This window comes from Centropristis striata, chromosome 1, assembly GCF_030273125.1.
Source record: "Centropristis striata isolate RG_2023a ecotype Rhode Island chromosome 1, C.striata_1.0, whole genome shotgun sequence".
In the NCBI taxonomy this organism is placed as follows: domain Eukaryota; kingdom Metazoa; phylum Chordata; class Actinopteri; order Perciformes; family Serranidae; genus Centropristis; species Centropristis striata.
This window is the reverse complement of record NC_081517.1, coordinates 28624804-28643414: the sequence shown is the minus strand read 5'-3', so window position 1 is coordinate 28643414 and position 18611 is coordinate 28624804. Positions and strand designations below refer to the sequence as shown.

The following is an 18611-nucleotide window of genomic DNA, read 5'->3' as shown; positions in this document are numbered from 1 at the left end:
ACAGTGAATGTATTTACTCAGTAAATCAATTAATCTGAGAAAAAAAAATCCCTAAGAAAGTATTCCTTCAGCAAACATGTCACTTTTTAATATATGACTTAACCCTACTCAACACTGTTCTGGTTATATTTAAATTGCTTTGTCAAATTTTTGTTCTTCATGCACACACATTCATATTATTATACAGTATATTCAAATACAACATACAGTACAAAAGATCCCTGACGCTTTGCCACAGACCTGACTGCACTTGAGTAGTCAAGCTGATGAATACCTAATGCCTTATTTAGCAGTGCTCACCACTGTAGAGTAAAGTAATAGTTTAATACCACCGTGATGAATAATTGAACAACCTTAGGTATTATGTGCTTTCAAAATTAATATTCCTGTTCTATATACTGACATCCACTAGAATTTTAACAAGAACAATATGAAAGGATGAGGTCTGACCACACCCCCTTTTTCTTATACTTTAACAAAATAAACTGAATGTGATGAGAGAATTTAATATATTTAAAGAATAATAGTTATACATTTCAGACCACCAATAGATTGCAAAACCAGAATATTTCCAGGACATATTCATGCTGCTCTTCCATGTCAAGTTCTATTAAAAAAGAAAAAATGACACCCTCGAATATTAACATGTATGCCATTGGTGTTTCTAGTTTATCATGTTTCGTTATTTATCTTCTGATCTTTTGTTATATCCATACTTTCTCTTTCAGCCTGCGTCATCGCCTTCACCTGGGGGTTTCTTACATTTCCCAGGATGCTTACTATGGAAACACCTCCAGTAATTAAGCCGTAATCATCTGATGACAATAAATAAATGCCTCACCAATCATGGTTAATGCCACGATAATATATTTCCTCTATAAACAACATCATCATCAATGGCTGCCACCTGTTGTTTATTATTATTTTCAGCTTTTATATTATATATATTATACAGCTTGCTTTGGGAATATTCATGATTGCTAAGTGTGGGACTACAGTAATCATCCAAGTAAAAATAAAACCTTTAGAGTGACCATTCATGTAAAAAGGAGGAAGTAATCAAGTAATCTCAAAGGTGGTTGTATGACTGTTGCCTAGTTACATGCACATCTGTTGGCCAAAACATTGTTAATGACTCTAAGGACAAGGAGCATCTGGAAGCAAAGTACAAAATTCTCAAAGCAACTCTTAGATTTGTTTGTGCTGTACTGTAATGCTGTTTGAGGAAGAAGTGAGATGAAACATTATATCCATGCAGTGTAATGGAAAAAGAAAGGCAACGAGACATCACAAGACTTTTTTTTTTCTTTTTTTACAGCCAAGTCGATTATTGGGCGAGTAGGGGGCTTCCTTAGGGGTTTCCTTAATGGCAAATTATTGGATGATTGTCTTCTGATGGATTATTCTTATTCCAAAAAACAATTGTATTTAGATTCATCTGTTTTTATTAAAGATGCTTGAGTTGTATCCTAGTGTTTTTGGTTTATAAAGTTCTATCTTCAATAAAACAAGAAACATATTTGGCAGTATTAGTTGTTAAATTATAGTAGATGTCTGGGGTGAAAACTACATTACATTTAAGCAGATGGTACATGTAACTCACTCGCATTGCAGTTAAATCAATCAAAAGCTTCAGTAGTATTGACTTAAGGTTAAGTTATATCAACTAAAGATATCAAGTTATACAAACTAAAGTTGGAGTTGAGCCAAATAGCAAGATTTATTTGAGTTAACTCTCTGTTGTCTTGACATACAATTATTTTGCAGCAACCAACATAATTATGTAAATTTCAGTATATCACTGTACGCATAAATACTTCACTTTATTTTACTTTTTAATCTATTTTTGAGAATGCCTAAAAAATGTTTGGGGCCTAAATCTAACAAGACTGAAAGTGAATGTAACAAAACAGGAAGCGGCCACTGGAAAGGCTGATAAAACAACCTTAAAACCTAACCACCCACTAGAAGGCGAGTAGACCCCTTGTCCATACTTATTGCCATTTTAAAAAGTGTGTTTTACAGTTTTTTTACTGTAAATGAGGTGAAAGTACTCTGTGTAAAAAAATAATATGCATATGCTGTTCATATCAAACTGTTGATTGGGGAGGTCAAGAAAGGGATTTTAGTTTAGAGTAATTAAAGATGGTTTCCTCAGTGTTGCAGTATGAATTGTTTATTAAATCATTTTGTCACAGCAATACAGAGACAGCAACACATATTGACACTTTAATAAAGGTCAATTTAAAGTTATAATCCGCAAAATTTGAGTTTATCTCAATTGTGGTGACTCCTTTGGTGATAACTGAACATTTCAATGGCATTTCAGAAGCTTATAAACCAACAAATAAATAAGCATGAGTTGTTGTTCTCTGGCTAAAGGGAATGAAAATGACAGGTTGACATATAGTCAGAATTTCAGCCTGTACCGTATTGTACAGTGAGCACATCTGGAAGGAGAGATTAATGTTGTAGCTCTTTCTTTTCAGTAATGGGGCTGTTTATGTTCACATCCCTTATAACCAGAAGGATATATTTGTTTGGTTGTGGGTTCTCCAATGCAACAGCCTCCTACACAGGTATCAGGTTTACGAAGCTGGGAAAAGTTTGATATGGAAGTGCGCTGCAATAACAAAATTCAAATATTGTAATTACAAAATCAAAATGCTTTGATGCCTCTCTTTCATGAATGCATTTTGCTTCTGGGTGAGATTTATGATGCTACATGGCATAGAATTGAGAAATATTAAAAAAAGATTGAGATATTTAAAAAGTTGCGGATTATCACAAAAACCTGCATTGTTTCTGACATGAACATAAAACAACACAGAGCACTGTTGTTTTTTTCTCATTAAAAACTTGACTGTGTCTGTAACAAGTCACAGCTACATTTCATCATAAGCATGTGATGTCATTTGTAAACACTCATGATACTGTAAAGAAGATGCTGCAGTGAAGCTACATTAAGCAAATACATTAGCACTAACCAATGCAGAACAACCTTGTGAAGGTGTTGCCATAAGAAATATGATATAGAAGTCACTTAGTATCATCAGTTACAAAGAGTTCCTAAAATTCCTTATCTCAAATTACCAAAATAATTCTTTTTTTGCTAGCAATAATTACATTAGAATAATGCTTAAAGGATAATTATAGTTTATTTCAACCTGAGTCCTGTTTTTGAATAAGAGCAGTGTAATTAGTGCTTCCAACAAAGTGAAGGGGACAAGCGGGCTCAGATGGAAATGGACAAATTATCCTTTAAAGACACGACAAATAATATGTCACCACTTGACAAAGATAGAGGCACACATTGTACTGTACATTCATACAAAACACAAACATTTATACAGAGAAACATGAAAATAGATTGATTACCACATAGAAATATTCAAACAACTTCAATATTATGATTAGACAACAGCTTAGAAGTACATGACACTGAAATGCACAACTTGTTTTTCATCACATTCTTGAATAAATACTTTCATGAAGTCTTCTAACATTCAGATCTGTTGGTAAGAAAAATGAAGAGATTTATAATGTTTTTCTAAAGTTGCAAGTTCAGGTCCGTCTTAATTTACTTCCACATCTGACAAAATTAATATCTGGAATCTTACTCCATAACAACAATTTTTTAACTCCATATAACACCCAATCATTTAATAATAACAACAACAATAATAATAATAATATCATCATCATCATCATCATCATCATCATCATAATTATAGTTATGACAATAATAACTTGACCAATAATGTTGTAAAATGTCCAGAAATTTTACTAAAGGTAAAGGAGAGATTCTCTCATTCTAAATCAATAATCTTCGGATGGATGGCCTTCATCATAATATGCGATAGTTCCATTCATCCATTTATTATCCTTAATCACTTATCTGAACTCGGGTCGTGGGGGTGTGGAGCCAATCCCAGCTGACACTGGGCGAGAGGCTGGGTACACCCTGGACAGGACGCCAGACTATCACAGATCACAGGGCAGACACGTAGAGACCGACAACCATTCACGCTCTCATTCACTCCTACGGGCAATTTAGAGTCACCAATTAAACCTAAGCTGCATGTCTTCGAACAGTGGGAGGAAGCATGAGGACCGGGAGAGAACTCATGCTGAGATGTGGTGAGGCAAGTACACACTTCAATCAACTAGAAAACACCCACATAAAATGTATAACAGTATCAGTAAAAATGTTATTACAGTATCAGTAAGGAAATTTTATTACATTATTGGTTCGTTATTCCAATATTTCCTGGATTCTTTTTTTAAAATCAGATTAAGTGCTGATTTTATTACATTATCATGGCATTATTATTGGGTGCTATGCTCCATACATTATTGAAAAAAATAATATAATAATATATAATAATAATAATAATAATAATATATATATATATAATGCAATATATTGTTAAAGAAGGTCTATTTGGTGGAAAATAAACAAATCAAAGCAAACTATTATCACGCTTAGTTCCCAGCAGTGAGTAATGTCTGTTTGTTGTTGTGTACAGAGTCAGAGAACACACTGGTCCTATAGTTTACATAATCCTGCCACAGTACAGTTCGATTTATATTGTTAAACCCAACATGGCACAGGCTGGCGTATTGCTCGGTGCAGTTTCAACACTTGATGCGCACACAAGCATGAAGATAGATAAATGCGACACAGAATAACAGCATGCTGGAAGAAAATATTGAAAATCTAAAACTGTCCTTCTTTCTCATTATCTATTGTATGAAGGCATTTTAAAGAACATTGTGAGAAAAACTGTGAAGAAGGTTACACTTCACTGTGCAGCTTCACTGAGCTGCAAGTCTGGAACTGACAGACCTTGACCCACTAGGCCCCAGTTGGTTAGTTCGCTTTAAATCTGCACATTCTGCAGCAGCCTGTTTATTGGCGTGCTGCAAATATATATTGGATTTCGCCTCAGGCTTGCTGCCAGTTACAGGAAACGTGTCTCTTACAACCATTAGATAACTGAAAGCCAAACTTAATTTCAGCACTACTTTCAGAGCTGAATTCAAAGCCACATATAGAGCCAAATGGAGCAGCTGTTTCACTTGCAACTCTCTGCTCATTCATGGCTTCAGGAGAAAATAGATGCCAAGTGAATCCTCTGCATCGCATAAAGTTCACAGTTATTAATACAGATGGAAATGAAAAACTATGACATACTTACATAATTACAGTCACCATGGCATATTTTCAATTTCTCTTCATTGTGAGATTGTCTCACACTAGCAGCGAATTTTAAAGCAGAACTGATTAATTTCATTATCAGTATCACTTGAACCGTGAGACCTTAACAAAGCAGCAGTGCGCTGACTTAGCTGAATGTATTGTAATGAAATAGCTATTTACAGCATCTCATTAATGCAGAGGGACCCATATTGGATAAGGGGAAAACTTGTTTCACTAAAAGGCAATTTGCCTTGAATTTAGAGGATTATACTGTACAAATTAAGCATTCACCTATTATTTTGTTGAGGCCACTCCCGAGCATGTGTGTAAAGCAGTAGCATGCATATTTTTCTTGCTTAATTTACAAGCTTGATGCTACAGTTTTGCTTTTGGTTGAGAACAAACCCTGAAGCTCAGTCGTTTGTTTATGCTGAATGTGACTGTTTGAAGCATCCTGCCAAAGCACTGGCCCGTTTCATCCAGCTGCAAATTTGCAACATGAGATAATGTCTTCCCCTGTTGATCTGGTCAAAACAAACATCATAAGTGTAACCTGTGCATGAGGACGGAAGAGCCCCGTAGGGACTCACAGATTAATCTGGAATTTTGAAAACATCAATTTTTGTGAATGTGCCATGTTTTGGGATCTGCATGTAAACACTGCTCGTAATTCACTTTTATCCTACAGGCCCCAGTTCCTCACTGGCACTCCTCTCCACATATAATATACAAAATGAGATTATACACAAAATCTGAAACCACAAGAAAAAAACTGCACCTCATGCCTTTTTTGATTTTTTTGAAGCAGAGATATTTTGCTGTGCAACATTCTTATTTTTTAATTTCTTAACCTATTTTATTGTAAGTTTAACGCTGCCAGCTGTATTATTTAGGGAAAACTGAACAAGCATATAACAAAAATAATTTTGAATCACACTTGCAGCAAAAAACTTAGCTTTACTGCTTTTGTTTGAGCTCTGTGACTTTTAAAGAGACAGTTCACCCCAAATAAAAAATTCATCTAGGAACATAGGATGCACCTGAACTATTTTCTTTCATGAAACTGCTTACAACAAGGTTTGTGGATTATCTTGAGGAACTGGGTCATGATCTCTTGAAAGAGACATTGCTGTTGTATTTTTGTGTTTTTTATGTATGAGCACTTTGAGCACCACTAGCGAAGCACCATCTATCTAGCTCCATTATATTAGTTATATAATATATATTATATAAGGCAGACATCCCAATGGCTGATATCTCAAAACAATCACTACAGTTAAGAGGAAAAGTATTACTTTTTGATTTTGGGGTGAACTGTCCCTTTAAATGAGAACTGCTCGTTACATTCACTTCAAACTGACCCCTCAAGATCCTTTGTCTGTGGCCAGTTAGCCCTACTCAGTGATTCATTCATGTTCCAGAGTATCTTGAGAGAATCAATATTATCCATCAAGATAAAATATTAAATAATCTGTATATCCATGTGGTCATCTTTTGAGTTCTCAAGGAACCACTTTGAAAAAATGCTTCTACGTCTAAATAAAGCAAACATCAGTGCACCGTTTGTATTAACAGTGTGTTAAGCACATGTGTACTTTTTTTTTTACATGCATATGTGTGTGTGTAAGTCTGTGAGAACACCCTTCAAGAGAACTCCTCCGGTTGAGCACTTGGAGCCGTTCCATTCTGGGTTTTCGCTCCGACACCATTGCATCCAGAGATCTCGGTGTGGCGTGACGTGATGTAGCTTCTCTTTCTAGCAGACAGGGAGTCCTTCCTTTCAGAGCCAGTGCGGGCACTGCCATCACCCTCAACAGGGTCGTAAACCACCACCACAGTGGTATCCATTCGTGACAGCGTGTACATGCTGCTCTGGCGTGTTGGATGCAGCCGCGTAGAGCGTAGTTCCAACTCGTCGTAGCTGGATACCTTGATGAATGGGCACCAACGGAACGCTCGCTTGAAGCCGGCTCGAAACCTGGTGCCACATAAAAAGGGAGAGGGAAAGGGTTGTATGTGTGTGGAATGCAAAAAGCAAATAACATGGAAAAGGAAGCTTAAGCAAACTTTTGAAATATCGCAAAAAGACTTGCAAAATCAAGGCACATTTGCATCACCTAGCTTGGACAAATAGACTAGACTAGTTTTGTCAAAAGTTCGAATCCGCCAGTAAATGTGAGTAGAAGAAGTAGATTGGGCGAACCAGTAACAAAACAAATCGCCTTAGCCAGCTAGCCTGTCTACAAGACAAACATGGAGAAAGGTCTTCAGGATTTTGTTTCAAATGGGATTTTTTTTAATTGTTATATCATGTCACCAGTGCTGACCATATTTCATGTGGTCCGGAGGTGAAGACTAAAAATATGTTATGTTTGTAGACACCATAGACTGTATAAAATAGACACACAGCACAGATGTTTCCAAATCCCATTTAGCCAAATTCAAAATCATTTTTTTTTATTGACAAAGGCAAAAACCACCCAAAGTGAGGGTAAAAAAAACCTTGCTGTTTCCATTCAGCTTCTTTAATGTGATTCTTCAGAACACAACAGGTGAATATGTAAACGGCTAATGTGTCCAATGGGTATGTTACAGATGTTTTCCCTGAATAAACCAAACAGCAGTATGTACTGTAGAACTGTGCCAAAGGTTGGCTCTTCAGCTGATTGTTATTGTATTGTGAATGTTTGCACAGTGAGGAAAAAATAGGACAATGGCTGTGGAAGTGCAGGATTTACAATGAGAGTACTCAAGAGTAAATCGACAGCACTTGAGACTGTAGCTGTGGAGCCTTTTCTGAATGCACTGAGGCGGTATTCACTGACATATCAGAGCTGTGAAAGAAGCAATGTTTTAAAAAAAAAATCAAATCCATTTTTATGAGTAGACTGAGTGATTTGCTACAAAGAACTAGCAAATTCCATTTATAAAAACATATTTTTAACTGATATAACAAAAAAATACTATAAAGGTATCTTGCAAAGGTATTTTATAATTTGAAAGACTCATTTTTGTGTAATAATATTTAACTAAAGGATGACTAAGAGGAATAAATGTCATAAAAAACATGCAAGTGATATTAAAAAGCTGATTCTCTTGCCATGTTATATAATCCTGGCTTAATTTTGATCATCTAGTGATGTGTTGTAACAATCACACACAGTCAGTGATCGGTTGGGGCTGATTGATGATATAATCTCATTCATTTTTGGTCTCATTTAGTGTCACATTACTTTCCATTCACAATGAATGGATTGCAGCTGTTGATTGAACAAACCTCTATCAGCCCCATATCAAAGTCCATTCCACAAAATACTTGGACTCATGGTATAAGTGTGAAAAAAACATCTTTAAGTTTTGCAGTGCAATTTTCTTCTTTTTTTGCATCTGATTGCAATTAACCATATGGAGAAAGTAAAGGTGTTTCCTTTGTGCCAAGAACACTTGCAAGAAAATTAAATCTTCAGACCGACCAGGTGCAGAGGCTGCATTGTCTGATTTTTTAATGAACAGGGACAAAGAAAAACTATAATTGAGATTAAATACAGCAGCCTGTTAGTGCTATTGGTGCATTTCAGTTATCACTAGCTCCCTGAGGATGCTAATAGTTTTGCTGTAACTGTGTGTGGCTTTTAGCGCTGGCCTTTGTGAATTGAACAGTTTTTGCAATTATGCTTATATGCATAGAAAGGGGCCAATTTTGCACTGATTGTAGTCCTTTTACCTTAACCATAGGTGCAAATAGCACACGAGCACTTAGATGCTTTTGCTCAGGCGTAGCTCACCTTTAAGTGTACTTTGAGTATAAGGCAGGATATTTTTTCTTATTTGTGCAGGTTGCATAGCCACAAAATATATGTAGTCCTTTTGTGGATAAGCCATTTATTGTTTTAGATTGCTAACAAAACCCTGTCGTTACTCACCGGCTGTTGAGGCAACAGTAGATGATGGGGTTGTACATGGTGGAGCTCATTGCCAGCCACAGCACCAACAGATAAACCTGCTGGATGTACTTCCACTTGCTCAGAGGCTTGTTGAGACCCGTCACAATGAAGTAGACGTGATAGGGGAGCCAACAGAGGGCAAAGGTCACCACAACGATAATCATCATCTTCACCACCTGCAAGATTAACCGTAAACTGTCATTATTCGCTGTGTCTAGGAGTTGTGGAAGCATTGAGAGAGACAGAGTGTGTTATCTGGAGGAAATTATATAGGACAGAAAAACCTCAACAACTATCATTCTTTCTGAAATGGATTAATATTTGAAGAATCTGGACCATAATGTTTAGTTATTTTCTGATTTACAGAGTTTTAGAAGCACCATGTATTGCAGGCAACAACAGGCATCACTGTAAAACTGAATGGAAAGCAAGACAGTAGCTTCCAGTGTTTAAAACAGTGATCCTGCAACTGTTTCACAAGGATAGATAGAACAGTCAAACATAAAATTTACATAAAATATCATCAGAAGTGCAACTTTCCAGAAGATATCATACAAACTTTTCATGACAATACATTGCACTGTTACAATACAGTCAAACAAAAAACATTTTTTGCATCAGTATTTCAAGGAAGAACAACCAAGAAAAACCCCCAATACAGAGCACAAGCATAACACAAACACAACTCTCAGAATTACATATATGACTGTTGTTTATGATGTTGTGAAACAGAACTACTTGATTATGTTTTGGCAGCAAAACTACTTGGTCATGTTGGGGATATTTGTTATGGTTTGGTTAAAATATATAGTGCCAGTCAAAAGTTTGGACACACCTTATTCTTTTATAATTATTATAATAATTATTATTATTATTATTATTATTATTTCCAACATTGTAGATTAACACTGAAGCTATCAAAACTTGAAAGAACACATGGAATTATGTATTAAACAAAAAAAAAAAAAAAAAAAATATATATATATATATATATATATATATATATATATATATATAAAACATATTCTGGTTTGTTTACTACAATATTCCATATGTGTTCCATCATAGTTTTGATGTTTTTTATATTAATCTACAATGTAGAAAATATGATAAAAATAAAGAAAAACCATTGAATGAGAAGGTGTGTCCACACTTGTAACTGGTACTGTATATGTTAAGGAGTTATTGACGGTATGTTAAGTTAAAATTACTCCACATTGACTTTTGCACATGGGACACACAATCACTGGTCTCCTGCGTGTTTGTTTGACCCATGCATCCATCCCACTGCAGACTTTGTCGCCCTCTATGTCACCTGACTTCCTCCTTTGTTCTCGTCATAGTTACTACGGCCACAAGAGGTCTTACAACAACTGTAAATACGGGTTGTAAAAAAGCTGCTTCACAGATAACATATAAAAAGTTCTTGGAGAATTAACATACATTTTTTTTTATTTAGCTCTGCAATTTGTTTATTATTTCTCTATCTTTCAGTCACTCTTGCTAACTGAAAATGAAGTCACTGAGTCGCTGTGCATTGCATTGCACTGGGAACACAATCCATAATATTGTGTGGCTCCTCAGAGGCAGGCTGCAGAGGCATGCTACCAGAGACATAACAGACATCATCGTGTCCCTCTTGAAATCCAAACACAAAGTCCTGGCACCCCTTGTTTCGAGTGCATGTTTCAAGGAAGTTTATGGCATAACACAAGCCATGCTGTAAACTATGCTAGGTGGCTGCTAAACAGTGGTGAAACAGTCCGGCAGTATTTTGTTTGATGACGGTGTGGGCATTAAATATCGGCTCTGATTCTCTCAAGTCGGAAACTAATTCAAAGAAAAAACGTTATGGTTCAGTGGAAATGTTTCAGGGGGGAGATTACACAAAGGAGGAGGTGAAGACTCTAGAGTTGTGTTTATTTTAAAGCATGTGCACTGTAGTCAAATGTGTCCACGGTTCGCCAAGGGTCGCCAGCGTGTGGCTCTTCTCTGTGGAGTTTGTATGTTCTGCAAGTGTGTGTCCAAAGACTGTGGCAGGAAGCTTAGCTTAGGTTTAAGTGATGACTCTAAATTGCCCATCGTGAATGAGAGCATGAATGGCTGTCTGTCCCTGTGTGTCTGCCCTGTGATAGTCTGGAGACCCTCTTGCCCAATGTCAAGTGGGATCGGCTCCAGCTCGCCTGCAAGTTAAGGATAATGAATGGATGGATGGATGTTCATATCAGCACATTAGATCAGTTGTTGTCTCATGCTCAGAACATGCCTGCTCCACCTATAGATATGTACAGAAGGTTGCCATCAGCCCATTCAATTCCAGTTGCAGAGTGGTTACTTTGCACTTTTAGTTTTCTTAGGTTTAGGTGCTAAAACTATGCGTTTAGGATTAGGAAATAAAAAAAACTATGTGCTTAGGTTAAGCAAAATAAAGATCATGGTTTGAATAAGTGGTTTCCGACATTCCATTCCGACATTATACGGCATATGACAGTATTTGTATTTGTGAATGGAAATGAATTGGCTATTATGCACTGGCTACACACAGAATCTATGTGAGTGGGATGGACTCATACGACGGACAAAACCAAGTGCTGGAAATCTTGTTCAATTGGGTAAAAGGCTTAGCTGTCCCATCATTATGAAAGGTGTCTAGTTTCTCAATAGGTTAAGTATGTAAATAAACTTGAGGAGGAGAAACACAGTTGCTAGGTGCTCCTAGGTCTTGTTTAAAATGGTCCATATTTGGAATACCATAGAACTACAAACAAACCGTATAACTTAATATGTATACACACACACGATATTTAATATCAGGCTGGCTTCTTGAATATATAAGGCATGTGTCTGCTTTAATGCAATCGCTACTGGAGACATTGTTTTGACATTTACTTTTAGAACTATAGTAGAAAGAAAATTATTTGAAAACTGTGCTAAAAAAATGTATTACCTTGAAACTTTGAATAAATGTATATGCCATCTCTAATTCAAAATGTTGGTGCCTTAAACAAGAAAATACTTGTCTTTGTGCTTGTGTAATCAGCAAATTACCTCCATTCTAAACACCCGAAGGGGAATAAGTAGACACAGCATTTTTGAAGATTATTTAAAATACATTCAGTGAAATTTAATATAAAAACCAAACACAAAACAAACAAACCATAAGGTGAATCAGCTTAGTTTTTCAAAAGCCCGAGCAGAGCAGGAAAGTGTATATTTCCCCAAGTTCTTCACTGTAAAATCCAGTCATGCTGCCAAGATTTTGAACATGATAGAAAAACAGAATCCATAATCTATTCGTCAAACAGCTACATAAACAATTTTGAAAGTATATCCTGTGAAGCACATGAGGTTTAGGTGAGCTCATGAGTGGTTTATATAAACATTTTTGCACTCTCTGTAGGGCTGTGAACTGCAAAACACTGAGATGTTGAAAAGTGCCGTCCCCCTGCCATCAATTTTTCATCATAAGCAAAAATGAAAATGTCAGCACATATTTCATGCAATGTCCTGTTCATATTATGTAATATTACTGATGGCTAAATAGTATGCCTGCAAGTTATACAGTTGTTAACTGAACTGAGTGTTCTCATTGTAGATCTGGTTCTCCTTCTAGCGACTAGAAAAGCGCTATATAAGTGCAGGTCTATTTACCATTCTGCAAACTGTTGCAGAAGGACAATGATACAACTAAACACAAGTTAAAGAAAAATGGCCACACAGTGGGTAATACCACTGCTCGGGGGACATCAAAAGGGTCATCCCAGAAATGAAATTGACAGTTTGAGTTATTGTAGGTGAGCACAGGAACTTCATGGGAGATAGTCATGTCTGTAAATCAAAGGCGGATTTGAAGCCTATTTGCCTCAGTCTTGTTAATAACCAGTAAGAAAAACATCATCATTTCAGAGAGCAGCTTCATGAAACTGAGTTATGATCACTAAACTAATAGCCTAAGAATTAACAGCCTGAGAATGTGGCCATAAGAGGCAACCATGTACAGAAAAGAAAAGAAGTTGTAATCTGCTGGTTACGGTGGCCGACAAGGGTCAAACGGACGGCAACGGCCCAATACGTCTCAGTTTGAGAAAACAGCTTCAAGTACAGAAACGATGCAAAATCACAAACTCAAACACAAGTCTAAACGAGGTACAAAACGAGGAACGTGGTGCAAATTAAAAAACGTGCTGCAAAAAACAAAGACAAACTCCAAACCTGCAGGGGGCGCCCTCAGCGTAACAGCTCAATAGAGAGACACACGGGATGGAGAGAGACAGAACAGCTGACTGAATCCCAACAGTGTATGAAGATACAGCGGGAACGGTAATGTGACTTTTACTTGATTTTATATATATGTATATATGTGTTTATATATGTTTGCATGTAGATTAGCCTGCTTGACATAAAACACCCGTTTTAATAATACATTAAAAAGCCCTCTTATCACAGTCTCCCATACCATACAACGCTGCACATTACGTGTTACAGTATGCTTGTTAATGACAGCAGTTAACTTGTAAGCAGTCATAGATTGCAGGTTTGGAGCATGCAGCGTTTTTCGTTTGCAGATCGTTTCTCGGTTTGCAGATCGTTTCTCCATTTGCAGCGCGTTTGATGATGATGATGCATTTGTCTTTGTTTTTTGCAGCACGTTTTTTAATTTGCACCACGTTCCTCGTTTTGTACCTCGTTTAGACTTGTGTTTGAGTTTGTGATTTTGCATCGTTTCTGTACTTGAAGCTGTTTTCTCAAACTGAGACGTATTGGGCCGTTGCCGTCCGTTTGACCCTTGTCGGCCACCGTAGCTGGTAAGACCAAAGAGAAGAACTATAATAAAATAATAAAGTTGTGCTTATAGACAAATTTTAATATAAGGAATCGATCCAGTTCTGATAGTGAAATGAGTCATTTTGTCGGGGGTTGTGATGCTCAAAAAATGTTTCCACAATTTTCCAGCTGCAATAGTCGTGACATAATAAGCTATAGTGATGCCTGACAAAGCTAAAAGCTATTTCCCACTAGCTGAAGATCTTTGGAGCCTCCTGCCAAAGGCCCCAGATCAGAGGCAAATCAATGTTGGCTCCATGCTTGGAAGCAGAAAGGCCCTTCAGGCTGAATATTTGATTACGACCTGTCAGGGAGTCCATCAGATGGTTACAGCCAATGAGAGCGCAAGACCCGGGAGAGAGGTCGCCTATGCAACCTGTTCTCACTGCCAACTTGTAGGATACACATCAGGGATTCTATCAGGAGAAAGATCTTGTACCATGTGAACTAATGTTGATGGAGAGTCACAGAGTGTGAACAGTTCAACGATCTGATAACTGTGTAGTATTGTGTAGTGTGTATCAAGCATCACTAACTTGGCCAGTGAGCCGCCCAGTCCCAGGAACATGCACGCTTTCTCAATACATTCATGGAATTACAGGCACAGAGAGAGAGCCAGTGAATTATTCAGTTCTTACATTTCAACCTGTCATATAAAATACCTTCGGGAGGCGGGGCACATTTCAGTTAAAATGAGGGAAAATAACTAATGGTCAAGTGTTACGTCTACCTGGACATCTCATGCTGACCTTTCAGAAATATCAAGAGTCAGTTCCAAATCTGGACAAGCAGGTTTTTTTTTGTTATGCTTCTATTAGCATAGGAACTGGAACCATCTGCCAGAGGATCTGAAATCCATTCCATCAATTTCTTCTTCAAATACAAACACCTTTTCTTTTTATTGTGTATGACATATAGTTATGGAAAAAAAATATTAGACCATCCATTTCCCATGGTTGTCTTGATAATTACCAAAATCAATATCAAGAAAACCATGGAAAATGACTAAATATCAGGTCTTAAATTAAACTCTTATGAGCTATTTTTCATTATATCATTATATCTGTTCAAACAAATGTACCTTTAGTTGTGCAAGCCATTAAAATTAACATGACATTGAAGAAAACAAGGGTGGTTTAATATTTTTTCCATTTTTCTGGTCACTCAAGTCTGTTGTTTTTCTCTCTTCACACATTTACATTTGTATACCTTGATATTTTATGGCATTCTGAGAAGCTGTCCTGATATGTTTTACACAAATTACACTAACTTTGGGGTACAGATTGTTATTTTGGTTGTAGATTACACACCAATAAAGAATACATGATCGGTTTAATAATTGGAATGAAAAGTCCAGGGGAAATTAAACTGAAGATCTTGAATAAATCCCTCTCAGCAAGGGTCAAATGATTTTTCTGACTGTCTGTTAAGCATACCTTTAGAAATAGTTCACCTTGTGAACAAGACAAATATAAAATAACAAACATAAATATATATATATATATAATATACAATAAAAAACATAAATAATAAAACCAATCAATGTACTACAGGATAACATGTGACAGCTGTTGATTTGATTTTGTTGTGATTGCAGCACAACATGTGCAATTTTAATAAGAGGAAAGATAATTTGTTGATTGCTCGAAGAATCTTGAAAAGTTCTGATTATACAGCAATACAACTTTTATTTAATTTACAGGTTGACCTTTCAAAAGTAGGACTCTAAAGTTTGTTTTGACTAACCTTGGGTGTCAGGTTGTTTGATTTGCAGTTTGGTACAAATCTTTCTATAATTGTTAGAATAGAAGTAATTTTCACTGGGAAGCTGGGGACATGTCCCCCCTGGCCTGCTGATTCTTAAATGAGCCCAAAGATTAAATACAATTTTATTGCCTAAAATGGCATCTCTGGGAGACTGCTAAAATATTTTGTATTACCATTATCCAACACAGAGTGACGGCCTTGACAGTATGTCTATTCAATACATTTTCCTGAAACACGGAATTAAAGAATTCAATCTGTCCGTCTTGTATGTATAAAATTTGCAAAATATAGCGTCCTTAAAGGTGGAGTTAAAACATTTTTTGTCAAATTCAGGGAGCACCTCCTCAAATCTAATGTTCATACACAGCTCTGTCTCTGTAAATGGGAAACAAACAAAGTGGCTTGGACTGAGCCACACAACACTGTTCTATGTCTGATTGTATATAGGAGGACATGGGAAAAGCCATGGATGTAACAAGAGAAGGGCAGTTTGTGAGAGAGACAGTAAGTGCGGCACATGCTCACGTTCCTAAAAAGTACAAATATAATAATCAAGAGTTCAAATATCAAAATCAAAGACTCCATCTTTAAGAAAACCATTCAATGTTAATGATAGCCTGAATATGTGACATATCTACATAACTATGATTAAAAGTATCTAAATTACCTTGTTTTTAACATTTCCTTCTGAGGTCTTATCGTTTCTCCCGTCTTCCTGTACAGACAGACTGCTTTGTTTGGTGTTGTGATCAAACTGAGAGATAGTAAGAGAAGAAAAGTAATTCTCTCTGTCTCAAACTTCTTATCTATGTTCCTGATGTGGAAGTCATTTTCCAGAACACTAAGAAGGGGAGAAAGATATACCTACTAAGGGAACCATACGATTGCACATCACGTATACATCTCCCACACCCAACAACTGTCTGCCAGGAAAAAGACTAGAAGCGAGGGAGTGGAATAGCAACTAAAACACAGCAACAGCCAGCAAAATGAACATATCCTTTATTTAGCTTTCCATGTGTTTTCATGATTTACTGAGCCTTACTGGGTTTCAAGGTGATTGTATAGTAGTAATTTTGTCTTGGCTTACTTTCAAGGTTGCTTGGAGACAGATTGCCTTATTCCGAGATTGCATGCCAGTAAAAGACTAAAGACTCAATTGAAAGAAACTCAAATTTTCAATTAGTATGTAACACAAACAGTTTGTCCTCTAGAGTTGTGTAAGCTTTTGCCAATTAGCAAGGCAAGACTCCAAAATGGGGAGACAATAATGTGCTTTACATACAAATTGAAATGGAGAAAGAAAAAAGTAAATTAATGACTCATCAACAATCATTTTGACAACACACTGCATTTTTTGTGGCAGAACAGAATAGGATGCATAATTTGAACACAAGTTTTATGAAAATTACGTTTTTTTTTATGGGAATGTAACTATGTGCACATTCAGAGAGCTTTTGAAGGTTTTTATATTTGGATTGCAGTAGAAAATCCAACACAAATGGGCCCCAACAGAGCAGAGATAATAAGAGATGAGTGGAGAACAAATATATGAAATTTACATACAGTGCAGCAGACCTCAAAGGGAGAATGTCTTATCCCTTTTTACCTCTTTGAAGTTCCATGATTGCTGCACTACAAAGACCAGTGAGACAAAAAATTGCATGTAATATAAAATGTATGGTAATGCTGCTGTACCCAAGAGTCAAGCAGCAGCATGAATGATGCTATTGTGCCGACATATAGGCTGTAACAGAGTTCATTGTGAGGTCTAAAAAGGCTTCACAGGTTCTAAGTTCAGATGGCAATTTAGGAGAAGAACTAGAAAAAGATCTTAACATATAGGTCGACAACATATTGGTTGACTTTATATATATAATATTCCCTTTCTTGCGGAGAGTCAGATGAAAAGAATGACACCACTCTGTTAAATATCAAGGTAGAAATGATGTCCCAAACCTTTCATTTTAACAAAAAGAAAAAAATGTATTTCAACATTTTTTTTTAAGTCGGATAAAATTGCCTTGCCACTGTTAAGCTCTGCTGTGTGTAGCACTTCATTCAATAGCTATGAGGTTGTGCCGACAGTTTAAGGATCCAGTGGAGTTACAAGATTCTGTCACAAGCTCTTTTTGATATATTTCATGTGGGTAAACATTTGTAAAAACCACAGACAGCAATATAGCACGACCAGAAGTGTGATTTAGGGTAAGAAAAGAGACGAAACATGGAGATACAGGGTTCCCTACAGCCACGGGGAAACCACAACCAAAGCTTACAAATTAATGTCATATCTTTTTGGTTTAAACCAGAGAAAAACAACACTGTGGCTGTACTGGAAGTTGTGTGCTGTAGGGTACTACTTCATGGCTTCTGGTTTCCTGTCAACCTTAAATTGACAAGACTCTGGTTTGTTTTTGTCAGGCATAAGAGTGTCTCCCCATTTAATGAGTTTCCAAAAGTGACAAATTATTACTTTAATCAAGCATTAAATACTTAATTTTGCAGATAATTAAACAGTGGTGCATCACTGAGGAAAATGAAATACTTACTTCTTAAGAAGCTTTGTCAAGAAAGGAAATATAGAAAAATGAAGACAGTTAGTTCGGCTAAATTTCATCGCCCATAAAATTTGAAAAAAAAATGTTTTAAGGCACAATCCTCTGTTAATTGTGGTTTCATTTTCATGGTGATATGTTTGGAAGAGATTGATTAATAAAGTTTTGAGAAGATATACACTTTAAATGTCAAGATAAATCACATTGTCACAATCATTTTAAAACAAATTTGTAACAAAGTGAAGTGCCAGGATTTATACCTCTAAAACAAGTAAACAATTTATGTCATTACACCACCACAACAGGTGAGATTAC

The 18611-nt window shown here is 36.4% G+C and overlaps 1 protein-coding gene across 2 annotated transcripts in view; it reads right to left on the bottom strand.

Annotated features, from left to right (window-relative positions):
- Positions 1 to 2160: 2160 nt before the first annotated feature.
- tacr3a (tachykinin receptor 3a) overlaps positions 2161 to 18611 on the bottom strand; it is a 38738-nt gene continuing 22287 nt past the window's right edge. Inside the window, exons 4-5 of one of the 2 annotated variants that reach the window (XM_059337398.1) lie at positions 9127 to 9323; positions 2161 to 7181 (exon numbers count right to left, since the gene is read on the bottom strand). In XM_059337398.1, the coding sequence (XP_059193381.1) occupies positions 6848 to 7181; positions 9127 to 9323 (531 nt within the window). In that variant the 3' untranslated portion in view covers positions 2161 to 6847. Of the gene's footprint in view, positions 7182 to 9122; positions 9324 to 18611 lie in introns of those variants that run through there. The other variant, XM_059337390.1, reaches the window with a different exon arrangement.